The sequence below is a fragment of the Podarcis bocagei genome (assembly GCF_964188305.1).
Source record: "Podarcis bocagei genome assembly, chromosome: 5".
NCBI lineage: Eukaryota > Metazoa > Chordata > Lepidosauria > Squamata > Lacertidae > Podarcis > Podarcis bocagei.
In genome coordinates, this window is record NC_138129.1 from 76,200,104 (window position 1) to 76,223,234 (window position 23,131).

General features: G+C 43.7%; 1 protein-coding gene across 4 annotated transcripts in view; it reads right to left on the minus strand.

Annotated features, from left to right (window-relative positions):
* Positions 1–1,190: 1,190 nt before the first annotated feature.
* Positions 1,191–23,131, minus strand: part of AGL (amylo-alpha-1,6-glucosidase and 4-alpha-glucanotransferase) — a 50,618-nt gene continuing 28,677 nt past the window's right edge. For all 4 annotated transcript variants that reach the window (XM_081193941.1, XM_081193938.1, XM_081193940.1 and 1 more), the window contains exons 20-34: positions 22,749–22,883; positions 22,220–22,350; positions 20,118–20,254; positions 19,866–19,999; positions 18,042–18,217; positions 17,266–17,368; positions 16,621–16,846; positions 15,731–15,842; positions 15,276–15,411; positions 13,490–13,602; positions 12,675–12,886; positions 9,041–9,138; positions 8,292–8,379; positions 8,053–8,186; positions 1,191–5,037 (exon numbers count right to left, since the gene is read on the minus strand). In XM_081193941.1, coding sequence (XP_081050067.1) covers positions 4,920–5,037; positions 8,053–8,186; positions 8,292–8,379; positions 9,041–9,138; positions 12,675–12,886; positions 13,490–13,602; positions 15,276–15,411; positions 15,731–15,842; positions 16,621–16,846; positions 17,266–17,368; positions 18,042–18,217; positions 19,866–19,999; positions 20,118–20,254; positions 22,220–22,350; positions 22,749–22,883 — 2,053 coding nt within the window. In that variant the 3' untranslated portion in view covers positions 1,191–4,919. The remainder of the gene's footprint in view (positions 5,038–8,052; positions 8,187–8,291; positions 8,380–9,040; positions 9,139–12,674; positions 12,887–13,489; positions 13,603–15,275; positions 15,412–15,730; positions 15,843–16,620; positions 16,847–17,265; positions 17,369–18,041; positions 18,218–19,865; positions 20,000–20,117; positions 20,255–22,219; positions 22,351–22,748; positions 22,884–23,131) is intronic.

Genomic DNA, 23,131 nt, shown 5'->3' on the forward strand with positions numbered 1-23,131 from the left:
TCTTAACCAGTGTCAACCCTGTCTCCTCTTGAAACTTCTCCTTTTCTGCCTCTGTTAAATTTTTTCCTAAGACTTTGGTTTTTTGTTTATTCAGCTTAAATCCAGCTACCTGGCCAAACTGTTGTATTATTTCTAAAACCTTTTTCGAACTAGTGTTTGGCTCTTGCAAAGTCAATACTAGGTCATCTGCAAACGCTCTTAGCTTGTAATGTTTAGCTCCGACCTGCACTCCCTTAACCTGCTGGTCTTCCCTTATCATATTCAGCAACACCTCCAGAACTGAGATAAAAAGTAATGGGGAAATTGGACACCCCTGTCGTGTTCCTTTTTCTATCTTAAGTTCCTCCGTCACTACATTATTTACAATCAATTTAGCTTTTTGTTCAGAGTATATTGCGGCTATACCATTCTCAAAACCTTGACCTACCCCCATCCCATGAAGATTCTTTATCATGAAGCTCCATGAGGGCAGCCCCTGCCATTTCCTCTCTAGGGGTGGGAGACCAGCAGCGCTTCCTATTTGTTGCGAGGCCACTGTAGAGGTGGCATTGGGGGGTGACGTGGCAGATCTGGCCTCGAAGGAGTGTACCACAGTCATCGTTATTGCAGCAGCAGTGGGCGAGGACTTTCTCAGAGGCCAGATCTGCTGCTCCTGTGGATTCTGCCGCCTGAGGCAGTTGCCTCACCTTGCCTCATGGGTGAGCTGCCCCTGGCCCTTAGTTTCTGCTATAAGGAATCTGCCTTAGACTGAGTCAGACCATTGGTTCATTATCCCAGTATTGTCTACACTGACAGGCAGTGACTTTCCAGGATTTCAGGTGCTTACTAAAGTGCAAGCCCTATTAAACTCATGGTGCTTAGGCTTTCTCTTGAAAGTAGTTTATTCTTGCCAACCAAGGTCATCATCTAAATACATGATTTGAGACGGTGTACACTTACCACTCATCATCCTGACTCCTGCAAAATGAGTTCAGGGCAAACTCCTGGAATGACTACAGGCAAAAGGCACTCCAGCATCAAGTTCCTTTTTGACCTGCCCAGAAACATCATTTTCTTTTGAACACCAGTTGGCCAGAGATGCCAAATTTGGCTCTTGTTTTCTAATAAAAGGTTCCAACTCTCACTGGACCACTATGATCCCTTGCTAGGATCACCGGTTATGATTATATTTTAATAAATGAAGGGACACGCAACTTTCTTAGACTTTTATTGTATGTCACTCACATAACTGCAGAAAATAATCGTCCATGTAACAAAAATAACTGTACTGGACAAGACACACAGGACTCACGTGTGCAACAATTGCACTTCTCATCATATGACATGCAGCATTAACTATGATTCCCTTTTAAATTGTTTTTCAGGTTTGGTAAGTACCTTCTGAAATGAAAATTACATCGCTATTTCAGTTAAGCAGCAGCAGCAACATGTACAGATGAGATACCCAGATGGCTTTTGCTCTATTGTTTGAAAGAGAACGAAACACTGATTGCTAGGATACATGGCAGAAGATAAGACTGTGGAAGATATGCAGTTACCTTTTCGGTCTACCTACAGAGAGTATTGTTAATCATATGTTGTTGGCATCAACCTGTTGGCTTTGCAATGTCTGCTAGAACAAGCTGTAAACTTCAGTGGTATTTTATACTTGCATTGTGTACAGGTAACTCACAGGCTTATTTTACTTACACGATTGTAGCTTTGCATTTGTGGGTGGGAAATGGAGAGCAGAAGAAATCCATTCTCCATTTGCTTATTTCCTACCTTCCCATCAAAGCTACAACTGCAGGCTTACCCAGCTTTTGGGAAGGTGGAACGAGGGCTCTGGTAAGGTCCTAGAGCCCTTCCAGCCTTTCCCCAAAACCAAGCAAGCCCTCCAACTTGGGGGGGGGGGTCAGTCCCGGGGGTTCCTGGCTTTACGTCTTTTTGCACTTATGTGTGGAACCCAACGGCCAAATCCTTGCATAGGTTACGAGTTACCTGCATACTGCTTTAAGATGCACAGTAGTATAAGATACTAGTATCTCCTAATTGTTAAGTCTCTCTATCTTTATTAAATATTGTTCTCCAAGCACATACTAACTATGAGTTCCACAGATTTTTCTATTCTCCATCTTGACAGAAACAAAGATCATGAATGCCTGAGTTCACTGGCTAAATAGCAGAATGGAGATTTTCGTACAAAAGTGTCCTTTCTTCCCAACCAAGTTTGGACAGTGAAATTTAGGTCAACAGCACTGTTGGTAAAATAATGCTTAGTTCCCACCCCCGCAATTAAGGCATTTCAATTGACATTAAAAACATTAATTTTTTTGGTAACAGTTAGCATAATTCAAAAATCTTAAGGTATGCTATTTATTTGTACAGGTGAAAAACGGAAATGTATTTAAGCATTTTAACACCACTGCAAAATAAGAAATATATTAACATGAAAATGTCTGTTGTTTTCAGACAGGGCAGTGCAACTTAAGAAAAACTTCAACAGAACAGAAAACACTGACAACTCACTCTTCCTGTTCAATGTTGTGAAATGCCCAAACCATGTGCAAATCTATTTAGTAACAAATGCAATTTGGCAAACTGAATTTTAAGCTGTGAACAAACCTTTTGCTATTAAAAATCAGACACCCACCTTCCCATGCAGTCAGGACAGCACAGGGCTCAATACAGGTCACTTCCAGATAACCTGCTTTTGAGCATTCATCCAGATCTGTTTGCACACAATCTGCATGGAGGTTATACAATGTCTAACGATTTGTGAGGTTATATGATGTAGCATCAAGCAGCTGTTATCCTATATCTTTCAGCGCATTTCCCCATCCCTTTCCTTATTGCAATAAGCCATATTTTTGGGGTGGGGTGGGGGAAAGGTTTGCTGTGCAAAAGCGCCAAAACCACTTGTGCAATGTGAATTTGCAAGTATGTGACTGAATTGCACCTGATAGTGGCGTTCTGGAAGCAAAAATGCAAGAGAGCTGCCATTTTCATATAAAGTTTGACTCCAAGCACCAAGGGATTTCAATACTAAATAGCACAACATGGAAATATGTTGCTATGACAGTAATTCGCTTTTCTGACAATATTAATTGCCTGAGAGTCTCTAACAACTGTCAGTATTATTGATTCATTGCCTGCTGAAAGGTAATCTAGGTGGAGCTATTACAAGGGCAGATGTAATATCCATAAATTTCTTCAAGGTAGCAATTTCAGTAACACTTATCACAAATTGGTCATATTAATTGGCTCTAATTTCAAAGGAAATGGATTCTGGGTTCAGTAGCTTGTTTTCCAGCAACGAAACAGTGCAGTCCACTCAGAGTTTGGCCTCGTTGAGTTTAAAGGGATTGATTCCCGGGCAAATGAATATAGGATTGCAGCTTTAATTGTTTTAATGAAATTTATTTTAAATGCCAAGAGATATGTTAAGGCTAGGAAATTTTCCCAACAGATTGAGGAAATATATACCAGGCTAACTCAAAGTCCTTTTGATAAGAGTCTTAATAATAATAATAATAATCAGATACATAATATTTTAATTAACCACCCATTACTATAATTGTAAATGATTAGAAATGTCAAAACAATATAAACTTTTGTTTATTGATGAAAAAAATCCTACCAAAAAATATTAGGTGAAATTCAGTGACATAATTATGATCAAATGGAAGCCATAGTCTAAGTATCAACCATTCAGATTTCTTAAATTATTCTTAGTATTAAAGTGCCTATATAGACAAATTAACTATATTGTGCTTTTAGAAAGTGATACGTATCACAATATAGCTGCAGCATAGTATATTCTCCAACCTGTTTGTCTGCACTGTATATTCTCTGTTCCTAAAAACAGAGAATACAAGTAAGCTGCCTCTATGATCAGCATGTTCTCTGATAAACCTCTAACTACTATGCTTTTGCTTTGGGGGTAAGTGATAAAAAAAGCACTGAAATCAATAAAGTATTACTAGTACAGGCACAAATTAAAGAAACAGGCAGTGAAATTTAATTGTCACCACAGTAAATTTTAAGCCATTTCCTTTTTTTTTTTGCAACAGAAGGGGACATCCTTGCCTAATCTGTCTCTCGCTGATTAATTAATTGCACTGATATAATGGCACAGCTGAATGCAGGCTACTGAGATCCAGATCAAATGCATTTTGGGTGAAAGAAGATATTTTTTCCCTATGGTTGTAGCAAGTTGCTTTAGATAAGCAGCCTGTCACATGGAGGAAGCCTCTGCAACACGAGATTTAAAAACTGATATGCAGCTACTTAACATGATGGCTCCATGGTGCAAAGCAGGAATCAGTGTTGCGACTTTTACTTGATTAGCTGACTGAGGAAAACCAACACTTATCATAGGACAGGCATAGGCAAACTCGGCCCTCCAGATGTTTTGGGACTACAACTCCCATGATCCCTAGCTAACAGGACCAGTGGTCGGGGATGATGGGAATTGTAGTCCCAAAACATCTGGAGGGCGAGTTTGCCTATGCCTGCCATAGGAGGTAACCAGCTCCCTTCAAGGTGACTCTGCAAGCTATATCCAGAGCACCGATTCACCACTTGAAACCAGCTTTGGTTGAATGTTATAGGTATGCACATAACACATCAACATTTGATTAGCTTGTCACCTTGAGGAAAAGAGAGATACCGAGTTTGAAACCTGTTACTGTAGAATGTGTAATACTTTTAATCTAAACATATCTGACTATATTCTCAAGTGATGGTTCTTTTAAGTTTTTCTGATCCTAGTCCTCGCAATCAAAACAAATACCATGGTGTGATTCTCAAAGGATGGGCATCATATGCTCCTAACAAGTGTCTTGCCAGTGCAGGCACAGTCCACTACTAAAGCAGGATATGCATGGTTACGGCATTCGTGACAAAGCTAGCAGTTTCATCAAGGCAGGCAAACACGTTTACAAGTCATAGAGAACCTCAAGGATCACAGCAATGGACCAGGCCTGTGTTTCACAGCTGAAAGGGCAGTATTGACCATTTTCGTTAGTCAGTTCTGGAAGACCTTTCCAAGGTGATCTGCCAAAACAAACAAGCCAAAAGTTAATGCATCACTACTGGAATTACTGAGTATTTTAATATATTAAAGCAACCCATCTCACATAAAGGACAGCACACATGGGTGTGTGTGAAAGAGTATAGACCAGGAATTATAACTATTTGGCAAACTGCTCTGATTTCAAATCCCCCCCCCTTTTTAAAAAAGTCTAATGTACATTAGAAAAAGTGGGAAGCTCCCAGCTGTGGAAAAGATGAAGGAGAATTGCAGATTTAGATGACAAAACTTTACTAAGCCCAATGCCTTTCAGCATTGCTTTTTTTTCTTAAAAAAATGTTTAGAGGTACTCTCATTTTGACTCAAGAAAATCACCATTTTATAGTTCAAATCGGGGAAAATAAATACAGTAAAGGGACAAAAGTACAAAGGTTCACAAAATGTTTAGGGGTATGCGTACCCCTGTGCCCCCCCCCGAAAAAAGCACTACCTTTTGAAATGAGTTCTTCCTCAGGGGCACTCTTAAAACTAGCAATTTCACTCCTAGCCTCTTACATACAAATATAATTTTATTTGTATGCCGCCTTTCCATAGTTCAAACCATGCTCAAGGCAGCATACAACATGAAAAAACTCATATAATTACAAATATAACAAATAGTCATAAAAAATAAATAAAGCATCCCAAGTACACAATCAAATGGAACGATTTCCACATAAATCAAAATAAGATTCTCTAAAATAGAGAATCAGGCTGATGCAAAATAATAGTCGAGGACTGAAATTGCTCTACTCTATATTAATGACAAAACAATGCTATCAATTATACTCAATCACTGGACACAGAGAGAAAATTATTAAGATGACTTTGTGTATACATTCCATTGTTGCCCAATTTCCCCTTTACTGGGGCTTGCATTTACATTCATTGTCTTGGTACTTCAGTGAAATAGCCTGTGTTATTCAGTACACAAGGACCAAGCAAAACAATCCTGCTGGTTTCCAAAAAGCATAAACCTTGACCCAGAGAACAGTGTGTGCATGTTACTGCAGTGACAATCTACACAACAAAGACTGGGGAAGGAAAACATTAGTGTCTCACGGTGCCCATCTGATAAGACGGGGGTTGGCCACTACTAAGAACACTGAGATCATGATGGATTCCTGCATGCAACCAAAAACTTTTTGGAAGACAGAGCACCCAGACCAAGTCCTGCCCCCTTCCTTGCATTTTCTCTCTCTTTTGTTATGGTTCTGGACAGTTAAGAGTTAACACTCCAGGAAGTGTTCTTATTCACTGGGTGCATTGCCCACATGACCTGGGCATTTTCCTTTGATCTATGCTCTCTGGGGACGTGGGTGGCGCTGTGGGTTAAACTACAGAGCCTAGGACTTGCCGATCAGAAGGTTGGCGGTTCGAATCCCCATGACGGGGTGAGCTCCCGTTGCTCGGTCCCTGCTCCTGCCAACCTAGCAGTTCAAAAGCACGTCAAAGTGCAAGTAGATAAATAGATACCGCTCCGGCGGGAAGGTAAACGGCGTTTCCGTGTGCTGCTCTGGTTCACCAGAAGTGGCTCAGTCATGCTGGCCACATGACCCGGAAGCTGTATGCAGGCTCCCTCGGCCAATAAAGCGAGATGAGCGCCACAACCCCAGAGTCGGCCACGACTGGACCTAATGGTCAGGGGTCCCTTTACCCTTTACCTTTATGCTCTCTGGGGGCTGCAGAGAGCAGTCTGTCTGAGAATGTGAGCAAGGTAGTTTCGTTTTTGTTAGAGACAGAAAGTTGCGAACATGCAGCTAGATTCTGTAAGTTTTCTTTTCTGTTTGTTATGCTTCTAAATAAAGAGTGTTAAAGTAGAAGCACTGGTGTCGAGCTGAGTTACTGAAGACACCACGCAGACACAGACAAAGCCATTTTACGCTGCGTGTGAACTCTGCTATTATCCGGCAACTGAGAAGAGTGGCAGCGCGAGTGGCAGCGTGTGGGCGCCATTGAAGTTTGTCGGAGTGGCAATAAATAAAATTTATTTCAGGGCCATTGCAGCAGACTCAGTGGGTCAAAGGATTTACAACCCACAAACTTTAACATCTTTCCCCAACCAAGAACTGACTTTCCAACCTATTGCAAGGATAATCTGTTATTGCAGTTTCCCAGGCAACCATGATAAGCAAGCAAAGCACCATATTTTTCGCTCTATAAGACGCACCAGACCACAAGACGCACCTAGTTTTTGGAGGAGGAAAACAAGAAAAAAAATATTCTGATTCTCAGAAGCCAGAACAGCAAGAGGGATCACTGCGCAGTGAAAGCAGCGATCCCTCTTGCTGTTCTGGCTTCTGGGATAGCTGCGCAGCCTGCATCCGCTCCATAAGACGCACACACACATTCCCCCTTACTTTTTAGGAGGGAAAAAGTGAGTCTTATACAGCAAAAAATACGGTACTTGCCTGATGTGGGCATTCTACTCTCCATCCCCATCCCTACACACAGAAAGGTATGTCTTGTATGCAATGATTCACAAGTGATTTCCTACTTCTGTATACAGGTTACGGCTGATGGGACTAGGCCAGTAGATCTCTCCAATTTAAAAGGCTTTAGGGTTGAGGCATGAAAGTATCACAACAAATTAATAATGGCTCGTGATACACTTGCGGTCTCACTCTTGTCTAAAATGTACAGCTCAGGTTTCCCAAATTTGGGTCTCTTCAGCTGTTTCTGGACTACAATTCCCATCATTCCTGACCACTGGTCCTGCTAGCCAGGGATGATGGGAGTTGTAGTCCAAAAACAGCTGGATACCCACGTTTGGGAAACACTGGTACTAGCTAAAAGCCCTGGTTCCATTTTATAGGTCTCATAAAAACAGCCATCACATCCTCTGCAATTCTTCTGCAAAGAATTTCCTTCATTATCCCTCTCCCCCCCCTTTTTGGCTGCAGTGTGTATGTAAGTATTCAAGATGAGAGAGCCATATTATTTTGGAAGAAATATCAAAACAAACAGCGATACTTCAAGCTGCTTAAATGAAAAGCTACCTCTCAAGATGGACGTAATGGCGAGAAAGAGCGTTCTTAATCAAATAGACAGTCTTCGCATAGATCTCTGGACCAATTAACTTGGAGAAGTACAACTTGGCACGAAGAAAATATCCAATTGGCCACAGCCATTCCTTAAAATAAAATAAAAAAGGCAAGAGAAGCAGAATTAAGGACACACATTTTTGGCAACCAAAATCTGTTGGGGGGGGGGGAAAGTGCTGAAGCACAAAACTTACAGGTCCTTGGTGATAATTAAATCCTCTTGCCACATTGTAGTTATCATTGTCTAAGGCATTGTCGTAGACACCACAGTAAACCATATCACTGTAGAAAAAAAAATCACAAAGGGCAAATAAATACATTTATAGAAAGATGCATGAAAAGATACAGAATTGTTTAGGGAGAATAGATCTCAATTCAAAAGAATTCTAATCAAAACTTTTCCAACATCTCCTCCCCCGTCTAACCCCCCCCCCCCCGCTATTTGTAAGCAACATTACACAGATCAATTCTGCACGTATATTTTCAGAGGTGGCAACAAGTTGCGTAATTCCCTCTTCAGGGAAGCATGGTCTTCCAAACTGCTTTTAAAATGGCATGGTTATTTAATTTTTTCTTCCAAAAGATTTATTTTCACACTGATGGGGACACAAACTTATTTAAGCCATGGAGCATGGCACCATTTTAGTTACATGTTCAAAGTTAACTTTTCCCCCCTGGCAAATGTATTCAAAATGTGGTTGCATTAAAGCACAGGGGAAATCATATTAGCTGGATTGAGATGGGAAATATTGGAAAGATAGATGCTACCCACTGGGAGTTTTTGAACAAAGTTTCTCTGTCAAGGAATCTTATATTTGATGGAAGAGAAGTCCATTTTTCTGTTAATGAAGAAGCCCTGGAGACGGAGACTTCGGTGTTTGCCTTGCACAGAATTTAGCTCCTAATTCTGAGCAAGATCTAATCAGCCTTCTATCGCACTTACTCTGGGTCCAAAGTTTTCATGCCAAGTGGACCTAGTAGCTTCTCCTCTACCATTTCAAGTGCTTTCCACGCTCGCTCAGGTGAGAACAATTCAGGTGCCTTGACAAAAAAACCAAGGGGAAAAACCCACTTAAAAACCAATAGCAAAACCCTGGAAATTTAAATGAACAAGCCTCATCCTGGTTTTCACACATATTTTACCCCCTCCTGTATATCCACAATGCAACCTAAAATCTCAATGTAAAACCAGTGTTTAAATAGCCTAATTTTTAATAGAGCACAATTCGCAAATATTCCGAGTTGCCAGTGTTGTCTTTTCCTCTTGACTCCCCAGAGCCAGGGAAGGAAGCAGAGCCCAGGGAAACTTGAGCCCAGAGACTTTGGAACCCAGTTGATGTGAAAACCACCAGAATTGCAGGGACTGGAGGGAATATTTCAAAGCACCTCACCAATGGGGAACTGAACATCACAGGCTAGCAGCTGTTCTCTGCGGGGTTTGTGGGCATTTGTGATTGTTCTATGGCAGATGAACTCTGCTGAGTCTAGACCTCACTAAAGGATGGACGAATCTGAGAACTTGGCCTTCTCTTCATTTCTCATTTTCCCAATCTTAAGTTCACAGCTGATCACAGTTCAGGCAATTTTCACACCAGTTTGCAAATAGATTATGCGCCCACCCAGAGCATGTTTTGCTGTGTTATTATGTTGGAAGCTGCCCAGAGTGGCTGGGGCAACCCAGTCAGATGGGAGGGGTAAAGGTAAAGGGACCCCTGACCATTAGGTCCAGTCGTGGCCGACTCTGGGGTTGCTGCGCTCATCTCGCTTTATTGGCCGAGGGAGCCGGCATACAGCTTCTGGGTCATGTGGCCAGCATGACTAAGCCGCTTCTGGTGATCCAGAGCAGTGTACAGAAACACCGTTTACCTTCCTGCTGGAGTGGTACCTATTTATTTACTTGCACTTTGACATGCTTTCGAACTGCTAGGTTGGCAGGAGCAGGGACCGAGCAACGGGAGCTCACCTCGTTGCGGGGATTCGAACTGCCAACCTTCTGATTGGCAAGTCCTAGGCTCTGTGGTTTAACCCACAGCGACACCCGCATACCAGCCATGGGAGGGGTACAAGTTATTATTATTATAATCATTATCGTCGTTGTCATCTTTTAAAAAAGTCAGCATGGAGACCCATATGCATTTTCCCTAATATAATGCATCTTGGTTTTTAGCAGTATATGCATTTGTTTCTGTGCACTAATATACAGTTGCACTAATACAGTGGTGCCTCGCAAGACGAAATTAATTCGTTCCGCAAGTCTCTTTGTCTTGCGAGTTTTTCGTCTTGCGATGCACGGTTTCCCATAGGAATGCATTGAAAATCAATTAATGCGTTCCTAGGGAAACCGCCTTCAGACCAGGTCTGGGGACAGTCTGTCCCCGGACCTCTTCTGAAGGCTGGGGGGGGGGGAACAAGGGCTTTTCTTCCCACCCCCAGCATTTTAAAAAACCCCGGGACAGCGGAGGACTTCTCCGCTGTCCGGGCGATCTTAAAATGCTGGCGGGCGGCATTTTAAAATCGCCCCGGGACAGCGGAGGACTTTAAAAGCCCCTGGGAAGGCAGGCAGGGGGGACAAAGACTTTTGCCCCCCGCCAGCCTTCAGAAGAGGTCCTGGACCTCTTCTGAAGGCGGGCGGGGGGCGAAAGTCTTTGCTCCCCCCCGCCTGCCTTCAAAAGCCCTCCGGGACAGGCAGGCAGGGGGGAGCAAAGACTTTCGCCCCCCGCCTGCCTTCAGAAGGTGTTCCCGCCCCGCCGCCCGGCTTCGGAGCATTGTTCCGAAGCCGGGCGGCGGGGGCAGGCTTCTCCCCGCCGCCCCTTGCTTCAAAAGAGGTCCGGGGACAGCGGGAAGCGCTTCCCGCTGTCCCTGGACCTGGGGCTGCGGGGAGAAGATCGCTTCTCCCCGCCACCCCTTGCTTCAAAAGAGGTCCGGGGACAGCGGGAAGACCCGCTGTCCCCGGAGCTTGCGGGGCAAGCTTCGTTTTGCGAAGCAAGCCCATAGGGAAATTCGTCTTGCGAGGCAACTCGAAAACGAAAAAATCTTTCGTTTTGCGAGTTTTTCGTCTCGCGAGGCGTTCGTCTTGCGGGGTACCACTGTATATGCATTTTTGGGTTGGGGGTTGGACTCGATGATCGTTGGGATCCCTTCCAACTCCATACAGTGATTCATAGGAATTTGTTGGCTAAAGGGGATGGGATCAACATAGCACAGTATCCGACGCTACTGCATGACACAGCAGAATTGTGGATCAGGGTCCTAAGACTTTCTCATTTCTTCCTCCAGTAGCAGAGGAATCAAGAGCCCTTCCTGCAAAATGCTCATGCTAATGATAACGAGTTAACGGACCCATCAGATTTTGGAGAGGTTATTTCAGAAGTAATGTTCAGTGGGATTCCTCCCCCAAATCATATTTCGCTCATCATAGATTATAAAGCGCCAGTGAAGAAAAGCTAAACTACAAGCACAGTCCTAAACATGTCTACTCAGAGGCATGTCCTATTGAATTTAATAGAAATTAATGAATTTAATGTGAGTGTCCTATGTGAGTGTCTGAAGGCGATTGGAGGATGGATGGCGGCTAACAGATTGAGATTGAATCCGGACAAAACAGAAGTACTGTTTTGGGGGGACAGGAGGCGGGCAGGTGTGGAGGATTCCCTGGTCCTGAATGGGGTAACTGTGCCCCTGAAGGACCAGGTGCGCAGCCTGGGAGTCATTTTGGACTCACAGCTGTCCATGGAGGCGCAGGTCAAATCTGTGTCCAGGGCAGCTGTTTATCAGCTCCATCTGGTACATAGGCTGAGACCCTATCTGCCTGTGGACTGCCTCGCCAGAGTGGTGCATGCTCTGGTTATCTCTCGCTTGGACTATTGCAATGCGCTCTATGTGGGGCTACCTTTAAAGGTGACCCAGAAACTACAACTAATCCAGAATGCGGCAGCTAGACTGGTGACTGGGAGGGGCCGCCGAGACCATATAACACCGGTCTTGATACACTGGCTCCCAGTGCGTTTCCGAGCACAATTCAAAGTGTTGGTGCTGACCTTTAAAGCCCTAAACAGCCTTGGGTCCAGTATATCTGAAGGAGCATCTCCACCCCCATCGTTCTACCTGGACACTGAGGTCCAGCGCCAAGGGCCTTCTGGTGGTTCCCTCATTGTGAGAAACCAAGTTACAGGGAACCAGGCAGAGGGCCTTCTCGGTAGTGGTGCCCTCCCTGTGGAACGCCCTCCCACCAGATGTCAAAGAGAACAACAACTACCAGACTTTTAGAAGACATCTGAAGGCAGCCCTGTTTAGGGAAGCTTTTAGTGTTTGATGTATTGCTGTATTTTAATATTTTTTTGGAAGCTGCCCAGAGTGGCTGGGGAAGCCCAGCCAGATGGGCGGGGTATAAATAATAAATTATTATTATTATTATTATTATTACTACTATTATTATTATTATTATTATTATTATTATTAACTTTCTCTTAGGTAAGTAGAGTTAGGACTGCAGCCTAAATTATGTAATAGAAGTTGAGTTTAAAAAAAGAAGCGAAAATAGTTATATGGTTTGAAAAGTACGTTTACACAATACATACCACAACCATTGCTATAGGGAAATTTGGCCTTAGTTGATAATCACACCAAGGACTTGAAGCTCCATAGCTGTCCTTATAGATGCCTCGCTTGTGAACCAGAGTTGGGTGTTTCTCATTGGGATCTGCTGGATTCTCAGAGACAAAGAACAGCTTTTCAAAGTGTGCCAGGATTTTTCTGTTCCACTGATCATACGTTATGGTCTCTTCTTTCCCTGGAAAACAATGTAATGTGAAAGACTGATTTTGATAATGCTTCAGTGCCAACAGAAAAAATATATATAAAGACCTGTGCTGGTTTAATTTCAAAGACAAATGTGAACCTGAAATATACTATATATAAGTACAGTGGTACCTCGGGTTAAGAACTTAATTCATTCCAGAGATCCGTTCTTAACCTGAAACTGTTCTTAACCTGAAGCACCACTTTAGCTAATGGGGCCTCCTGCTGCTGCCATGCCGCCAGAGAATGATTTCTGTTCTCATCCTGAAGCAAAGTTCTTAACCCAAGGTAATATTTCTGGGTTAGCGGAGTCTGTAACCTGAAGCGTCTGTAACCCGAGGTACCACTGTACTATGGCTTGGTGTTCACTGGTAGTCAACAAGATTCCTGAGGCTTGAAAGTTTGAAAACCACTGTCAAAAATATTGCTTCGCACTCCGAACATTATCCTTGGGTGCAGCACAGTTAATAATAATTATGATTTTGAAGTAAAAATACTGACTGACCTTGCAGAGTTGTTGTAAATACTGTAACTAAATAATGCATGTGAAATGGTTTGAATTTTCTCTGTTCCCATTGCAGATGAGACTACCTACCATGTCTTTTGACAGTAACTCCAGAATAAGGAAATATATTATTCTTGGACAACTCCAGTAACCAGCGAACTGTTGATTTGCATAAACCAACTATCTCCACAGCGGAACCATCTCTAAAAGTACGAGAGATATAGGTTTCAAGATTTACAAAGCAAGATTATAAATGACACTGCTCTAGGATTCCTTCTATCAGTATGTATTCAGAGTCTAAACCAAGAATACAACTCAGATCACTCCAAGAACCACTTTTGTAGGTTTTAATTGGGGCTGCATCCAGTATTTTTGTTACCATTTTAACTTGACATCTCTTTTCCTTCATTCTCTACTAACCCCTTGTTTTTCCCCAAGGTATGCACTCTTCCCCACAGAGCTTGCTACTCTTTTTTGTGCCTCTAAACATCTGTACCCATGACCTCCCAGTGACCCCCCTTTCTTCTGCCTCCTATTTTTGCTTTCTGTCTCCCCCACCTCATTTCCACCTCATTGAACTGTCCAACAGCAGCACACAAGGCCTTCGCCCTCCCAGCAATTTGTACCAGCGGATGAGCTGTGCAGCATGGCTGGCTGCAAAGGGCTAGGACAGGGCTTCCCAAACTCGGGTCTCCCGCTGCTTTTGGACTACAACTCCCATCATCCCTAGCTAGCAAGAGCAGTGGTCAGGGATGGTGGGAACTATTGTCTGAAAACAAACTTGGAGACTCAAGTTTGGGAAACACTGGGAACCGATTTCAACACACAAATCCAGGAGAAAAAGAGGAGAAATGCCTAATTTGTGACGCAGACATTCTCCTAACCCTCCTTGCAATTCTGATGGGCTTGGGCATATTTCAGCTATTGCCACTACGATGGGAAAAGGTTACAAGCAAGCAGAATTCTCTCAGGGTGCCGGACAGCTAGCCAAGTAGGACAGCAGGCTTTGCATGCTCAAAGGTCTGGGGTTCAGTCCCCGCATCTTTTGTTAAAATGATCCAAAGACTTTTGCCGGTGACACCAGAGAGCCACTGGCAGTCAGAATACAGAATACACAATACTAGACTACAGAGGGACCGGCCACAATGCCTTATTGTATCAGACTAAGGCAACTTCCGAGGTTCCCTTCAATGTGCAGGCCTGATCTGAACAGTCATGGATTAATATTGTTGCAGCTTAATATTGTTGCAGAAGTTGCTGATGACAGGGTTGGTTCAGACACCAGAAAGCTGATGATCTCTTATACATGGAGGGAATTGGAAGTGGGTCTTCAGGATCTGACCTACCCGGCCTCATGAAATGTCCGCATATTAAAATGGAAAAGCTGGGCAAACCAGGCAGCCTTTGAAATGTAGGAGACAGCTTGCACATATAACTAAATATAATTATTCAACCCACAAGGCTAAATGAATAGCACAGGGCAAAATGTGTTAAGCTGAAGAACACAACTATGCTACTAATTGATGTTTTGGAAAAGCAGCTTGGTTCCTTAAACATACTGGGTTGGAATCCAGAAGCAGGACAAATCCTGCACTCAAAGTTCTGCGTGCATAAGCCCTTACAGAAGTTGTGGATGAATGACTAGCTAAATTGTACCTAGTGTGACTGAGCAAAACGGGCACTTTACACATTTTGATTTCAGCTAATAGGGTCTGAAAATACAGTTTTGAAAATCTATACACCATTTCTTCATAACTTTGCAGGTCCAAAGAAATATTGTTTGGCACACTTTTATTGAGGAATTAAAAACAGCCACTATGTACTTATGCCATACCCATTAAGATGTCAATAATGCTGTAAAATCTTTATACTGTACCTCGGAGTGGCTGGAATTCCTTTGTTGCGAGCTCTGTCACTCTCTCCCATCTTATCCATCCATGTGCCACAATTAAAACGGTTCCCTCCATAGACAAAGCCAGTTTCCATGTCCACACCCGCAGTCACATTAAAACCTACCAACGGTGAAAATCAGATGTTTTGCAAAGACTTACAGAGACGAAAGAGACAGGAATCTTACACAGGACCCGAGAAGCACCCCAGCCAAAACTAAGTAAGATTTCTAGTGCAGTACAATTAACATTTAACGAAATATCTCTTTCCAGAACAAGAGAGACCTTAAAGATACATTTAAACATTTATGCGCCTGTAATGTGTGTGGACAGATCGTCTAAGCAAATACAATACACTTCGAAAGTAACGTTTAGGGTGGTTTAAAAAGGAAGAATTTTATTTTTACTGGTGCAGAAAATAAATTGATGGATCAGAGTCTACCTTCATCTCTCATATTCCGATCTATCTGCGGACCAGCATTCCTTTCGCGGAACTGTATGCCTTGCATATGTCTCTGCATGGTTTCTTGTATCACTTCATACAGTGGCTGGTCCTGAATTTGGGTTGGTTCAAATATACAAGAAGAAAAGAAATGGGAACAGCAAAAAAAGTTAAGCCAGACACTTAGGACTCAGCTACACTAGTGAAAAAACAGTATTCTGAATGCGTTATAAACACGCAACACCAGATAGTGCTGGAGAGCAAAAATAAAATAAAAAATATTCGCAATTTTCCATTGCGTTCTTTCTTTTGTTATAACAATTTAATTTCTCTGTGTGTACATCCACCCTTAAAAACAGAATGAAGCCACAGTACTTTATGGTACTTAAGAGATTTATTTGGCATTTTGTCCTCTGAAACAACACAACAGAAGTACCAAAGTTGTGTTACACAATCACAAAATTATATTTAAAAAAAGGTTTTATGTTTCAACTGTGGAGACAGTCACAGCTCGGTTAAAATTAGTTTACGTAAGAGCATCTCTGCTGGATCAGATCAAAGGCTCATTTAAACCAGCATCTTGTTCTCACCGTGGCCAACCAGTTGACTATGGAGAACCAGATGATTATGTGGAGGCTACAAGAAACAGCCCCCTCCCGAACTTGTGATTTCCAGTAACTGGTATCCAGAGACATCCTGCCTCCAACAGTAGAGGCAGAAGAGTCCTTGGCAGATCAGTCTAAGGCCATAGTGTGCCACGAGTGAGGAAGAGGTACATGATGGGAAGATTTGTCCCCAGAGCTAGTACGCCCGTGACGCATGCATGCACGCAAGCAAGCAAGCAAGCGAGTCAAGCCACAACTTGAAGAGAAGGGCAAATTATAGATTACCTTTTGACCTGGTGGCAGAGGAGGGGAGTCATCTGTGGGATACATTCTGGATACAGGACACTTGAGAATGTCAGTGCCATTTGGAACGACCTTACAGTAGTCTTGTATGCACTGTAGCCACCACCAGACAGCATCACGGCAATTGAATCTGGCATGAGTGCCCTGGCCAAGCAAGTTGGGAATGAGTCCATGTCTCAGCGTACTAGCAAACGCTAAAATTATGTTCCTGAAATTGGGGGAGGGAGGGAAAAGAAAAGGACATGTTTCCAAATTCACATTTACACGTAGTTCCAAAAAACTAGATAAATAGTGCAAACAGTGACTAGAATAATGAAGATAATTGGAACACAAGGGACACAAAATTACTTTTGAGAGCTGTAAGCTCTTTAGAACAATATAGATCCCATTATTTAACAGTCCTTGAATACTGATACATACACAATGTTCCCCCGTTCTTTAATCTTAAATTATGTGTGTTTATATTTTCTTCAGTTAGGAAAATGTTAAGAGCTACAGCACCAGAACATAATTGATTCCTGAGAGTGAATAAAAATAAAATAAAAAAGAGTTCTTGGCTACACTGGCATAATCTTATACCAACAGCTACGTCAGCTAGTCACTACGGACATGTGAACCTGATCTCACCTTGCTTCCAAGTAACGTCCAGTAACTAACAGCAGACCTCGCAACGCAATGAATGTATCTCTTCCCCAGCAGCGGAAAATGCCAGATGAAAAATGAGGTAAGCCTAAAACAGTAAATATATATGTATTTAAGAACTTAATGGTACTCCAAACATGCTCTCATTTCTGTTTATAGTTGATCCCTCCTCAGCTCCCCACCTGTATTATAACGCACACACCTTGACTAAATCACCGTTGTTCCACCATTAATCAATCAACACAAATAAAAGCATGCAATATCCCATGTTGCTCCTAGGTTGGCAGTGTTTCTCAAACTTAGGTCCCTGGCTGTTGTTGCACTACAACTCTCATCATCCCTAGCTAGCAGGACCAGTGGTCAGGGATGATGGGAGTTGTAGTCCAACAACAGCTGGGGACCCAAGCTCGAGAAATACTGTGTTAGTGTGTCAACTGAAATGGACCTTTATGACTAGTTAACACTTGTCTTGGCTAGTTAACAGTGCTTGTCTACCTGTTCAGGGCCTCCAGGTGCTACCCACTTCTTCTATGTGGGAGACAGGCAAAGTACAGGCACACAGTGGGGAATGAACCCAGCATTTGTTACTAGGTTCACACAACCTTTCCCATCGATACAGTTTTTAGCAAGGCTGCTCATATTTGCTCCGCAAAGTCTCCCGGCCTTCCTAAACTTCTGCAGAGCACCAGCGCACCCAATTCAGTGACCTGGAATGGATTCAAAACATTCAAATTCAAAATGTTCTTTCCTTCTTTACTTACCAGCTGCTAAAGTAACACAGCTCTGTTCTCTCTCCTTCGTAATGTCGTTCAGCCTATAAGGAACATCCTGAATGGCAGGAGACAGAGGGGGCAAGGACGGATACTTCCCTATTCCACACATCTGGACTGAACCCAAGGAGAGATGTTTAACAAACGTCGATCCATTCTGAACAAAGCTGCAATTAAAGCAACACTATTTATTTCTCAAGCCTACAAACATTCCCCTCTTTTCAGTCTTCCAAGATCAATGCAACCAGCAGCGCTGATTTCAAACGCATGCGTTGTTGAGATCTATGGAATGTTCTGGATCCTCTGTGGCTTCAAGGTATTTGAAAAATTCAGAGTATGAGGTAAGGTATATGGACAATACCACAACTCATACAGATGGTTCTGTTGTACTGCCCTTCATTTTTATTTTGACAAAACTGACATGATACAAAAATAGCTAACCCCATTTCAGTTGCATTTCATGAAATGAGCATAAATGTTCTTATTCAAGACAAAACTGCTTGGATCTGCACCAGAATTGTGGACTGGGGTTTTCTTTTTTGATCTAGCAAATATCTGCCAACCACCCAAATCTGCAAGTGATTCTATGATCTTCTACCGGGCATGATCCCAGGGATGCAGAAGGCTTCACCATGCCCACTCCTCGTGTGCCGATGTGCACAATTAAATACCATATTTGACATGCTACACTATCCAAGCAGGGATGCGAAAACTGTGGCTTTCTAGAAGTTGCTGGACTACAACTCCCAGTGTCCCTGATCATTGGCTATCCTGGCTGGGGTTGCTATGAATCGGATTCCAAGAATGACTGGGGGCACACATTTCACGCCCTTGGCTGAGTCACTGAGTGATAAGCAATGAGACATTATGTGAGGGACAGAAGCACGTGAAACAGACTACAGTGGTACCTCGGGTTACGAATGCTTCAACTTACGTTTTTTCAGGTTACGAACGATTGTAACCCAGAAGTAAGTTGTCCAAGCTCTCGGAGGCCTTGCTGCTGCCTGGAGGCAAACCCGGACATTGGCGGGGCCTGCAGAGCTCTTGGAGGCCTCCACAAATGCCAGGAGCCAAGCCCCAACATCCATGGTGGCCAGTGGCGTAGCATGGGGGTGCAGGGGGTGCCGGCCGCACCGGGCGCAACATCTGGGGGGGGGGGCGCTCGCACTCGCAGCTCTCTGCCCCTACCTGGCTCACTCACTCTCTCTCACTGCAGTGCTGGCTGTGCGAATCCGATCCGAGCCGCTGGGTCGCCGTCCACTGTGGAGGGGGTGGGTGCCAGGCGTGCAGTGCGGAAAGAGAGCGAGGGACTATCTGGGGGAGGGACAGTGCAGCAGCCACCCAGCGCAGCGCTGAGCGCGGGAGAGAACCACACCAGACCAGCCCAGGCAGCAGCAAGAAGAAGCTGGCAGCGGCGGCAGGTTAGGGGTTAGGGGGCGCAAATTACTTGCCTTGCCCCGGGTGCTGACAACCCACGCTACGCCGCTGATGGTGGTTACAGAGGCTCTGCGACTGGGCTCCAGCCGCAGGAGCTCTCTGAGGCCTCCACGAATGCCGGGAGCTAAGCTGATTGTGATTGTGGAAGAGGACCCTGAGCCCCCTCCAAACAGTGAGTTTGGAAATAAATTTTAATTTTTTTATCTTTCTTATTTATTTTATAGTACAGTGCATTGATTATTGCCTGCATTTTATGGATTAATACTCTCGTGAAACAGTAAAATTTGTGTTAAATTGCTGTTTTAGGGGGTGTTTTTTCATCATGTATACAATTGTGTTTGCATGAAACCACATTTTTTTGGGTATGGACAAACATACCTAGACATCTGTTTCCAAACCAAGTCAAGCAGCGACGTGTATGCGCCAACTAATATGGCATCAAAGTAGCATGGAATGAGATAACGAGGAACCCTCTTCAGGTAGACAAACATTGCTTTCAGCCACTTGCCAACCTATTGTTATTTCATGGGAAACAAATTGTTGCAATGAATTAAAATGAATTATCAAAAATGACCATGTAACATATCTATCTGAGAGGGAAATATTCTCTCTTTGCATTGCTTGACTTACTTCTGAGCAGGCGCCAGAACGGGCAATTAGCCGATCGCTCACGTAATCAATCATCCAGTCCCCAGCTCTCAAGTTACCACAGAAAGGATGGCCCAAATCATTCTTTGGTCGTATGTCTCCCATCACTGACATTATTCCTGAAAGACCATATGGTTCTGTATTACAGGTCAAGAAACTATCACGAAAAGTAGGTTGAGTGTCTAAAAAGAAGGCAACGGCTGCAAAATAATATTCAGAAAATGCCAGAAACCCAAATCAAGGTGAGTTTAATTCTGCAGACATACTAGAGTGCAGACTGATTAGTTTTTTAAAACCTACTGTCCTTTGTCCTTGGCGCTCATGCTAATTCCAGTCTTGTGCCATGTGAGATGCTGCCCAACTGCTCACCCTAGGCGAGTGAGTTTAACAAAACCATAAAGTGGGTCACTAACTTGCATATTCTTTAGTTAGGTCCTATCTTGAGGCTCAGCTTTGAAAGCGTTCTATGATATGAGTTTCATGCATAATAAGCAGAAGGCAAACCATGGTTTGGCATTATGTACAAAGACGCAAGGTTGCAAACCCCAGCTTGTAAGCAGCTACTAAACAAGGATAACAAATTATCATTTGAAATTGAGTTTGCAAACCACGGTTTGCGCTACTTGTGGCCTGCTTTATGTTCAGATTCATGAAGTGACGTTAGGGCCATCGCTTCACCTCAAGTGGCTGCAGCATCGTAGAGAAGCAAGCAATTGTACGAAGTCAAGTACTGAACAGAAAGAAAATAAAAGCGGACAAGTTGCTCAGAAGTACGGTCTGCTTGCTATATGCCTAGAAGCTCAAGTGATGGTGTGTGGGGTGCTTAACCAAGGTTAGCATAAACTAGGGTTTGGAGGGAAGTCGAAATTGAGTCTATTGAACTTACTGTCAACATTTCTCTGACCTTCTCTTTGTACTGCTTGCTAAAAGATATTTGTATTTCCCTGCCTTTTGAAACTTAGAATCTAGAGCTAATGCTCAGAATGCAGCATTTGAAGACAACCAATGTCTGGCATGGCAAACTAAACACGGTTGACGAGCTACTAGCTACCAGGTCTTGAGGAACATCCTATTTTGCTGTCTGCTTGGAATTGCTAAAAACAAACCAACTGAGATGAGGATGCTTTTCAAGTGCCCTCAGTCCAAAGTACAGTGGTACCTCGGGTTACATACGCTTCAGGTTACATACGCTTCAGGTTATAGACTCCACTAACCCAGAAATAGTACCTCGGGTTAAGAACTTTGCTTCAGGATGAGAACAGAAATCGTGCTCCAGTGGCAGTGGGAGGCCCCATTAGCTAAAGTGGTGCTTCAGGTTAAGAACAGCTTCAGGTTAAGAACGGACCTCCAGAACGAGTTACTGTATTTTTCGCTCCATAGGACTCACCGTGTTTTAGAGAGGGAGAACAAGGAAAAAAAAATTCTCCCCCTCTCGGCTCAGCGCCCCTTCAGTGAAGCGGCAAGAGAAACGGAGCCCCTTCCATTTCTCCTCCCGCTTGGCTGAAGGGGCGCTGCGCAGCTCTCTGCTGAAGCCAGGAGAGTCTTGCTCTCCTGGCTTCAGCGAAAGGAAACTGAAGCCTGAGGAGCGCAGCAGGAACTTGCGCTGTGCTCCGCAGGCTTCAGGCGGCTATCCCTGAAGCCTGTGGAGCGCAGCAAGACTCTCCTGGCTTCAACGAAAGGAACCTGAAGCCTGCGGAGCGCAGAGGGAACTCGCGCTGCACTATGAAGGCTTCAGGCGGCTATCTTCAGGTGCGCACCGACCCCTCTCGCTCTCCAGCCTTCAGTGAAAGCAACACGAAGCCTCTGGAGCGTGGAGGGAGCGCTCCCTCTGCGCTTCGGAGGCTTCCCGTTGCTATCGCTGAAGCCAAGGAGCCTGCATTTGCTCCATAGAATGCACACACATTTCCCCTTAATTTTTGGAGGGGGAAAAGTGTGTCCTATAGAGCGAAAAATACAGTAAGTACTTAATCCGAGGTACCACTGTACACGGCTGGCCTGCATTTGACTTTAGGAGAGAAGGCATACAGGTGCTTAAAATTTGATTAATGTACATAATAATACATTTGTCTCAAACCAATTTTTACCTTGAAGACCTGCATATTTAAGGGGTGTCCAGTCTGGTATGTTGTAACACCCTCCACCGTCCTCTTGCTCCTCAGCATCACACCGATATAATACATGATTTAGGTCTGCCAAGGTTAATTTCGATGCAATACTGTGAGAGAGACAGAGATACACTGACCGGGTTAAAAAACCAAACAAAAAACTTTTGTTAAAAATTATTTCTGGTTTAGAATAATTTAAAACAATATATATATATATATATGAAAGGGTACATGGCCTTAAGTGCAAGGCTGCAAAAATCTCAGTGGGACCTACTTTTGAGTAGGCATGCCTAGGATTGCATCTTAAGTCGCTTCTCTGTTTTGAAAGTAGCAAACCACTCCCAACAAAAACAGACAGCTTGCACACTACCGAAGAGGCTATTGGGGTATTAAATCTTCAGAGCTAATTTGGCTACAGGTTGCTTTTGGAGGAGGCAGCTGCGGAAGTGAATCTCTTACATCGCCTCTGCATTGTTCCCCATAGGTTTCAACTGAATGGCGAACTTACGTTGAGAAGGGCGTCTTGAGTATCGGCTCTGAACAATCATCGGGAAGACTTCCAGATTTAAAGTGAGGGCTGAACTGAATCAGGTGGTTACGCAAGACTCCAACAGCCTCTTGTGCTTTCGGGTCAAGGCTTACCCTGCAAAGATTGGTCAAAACAAAATGTCAATGGGGGGTGGGGGAAGAAGAGGCAAAGGGTGAAATCCTAACCTGGCTGCCTGCTGGGGCTTAATGAAGTTTCAAGGTCACCATCCCATCTGCAGCCTTGCAGAGCAAGCTGGCCAAGGGAGGTGGATGGGGAGGCAGGCTAATGCAGAGCTAGCAGAATGATTGGGGCTGAATTGGACACAATTACCGCATTTTTTCCGTGTATAAGATGCCCCCATG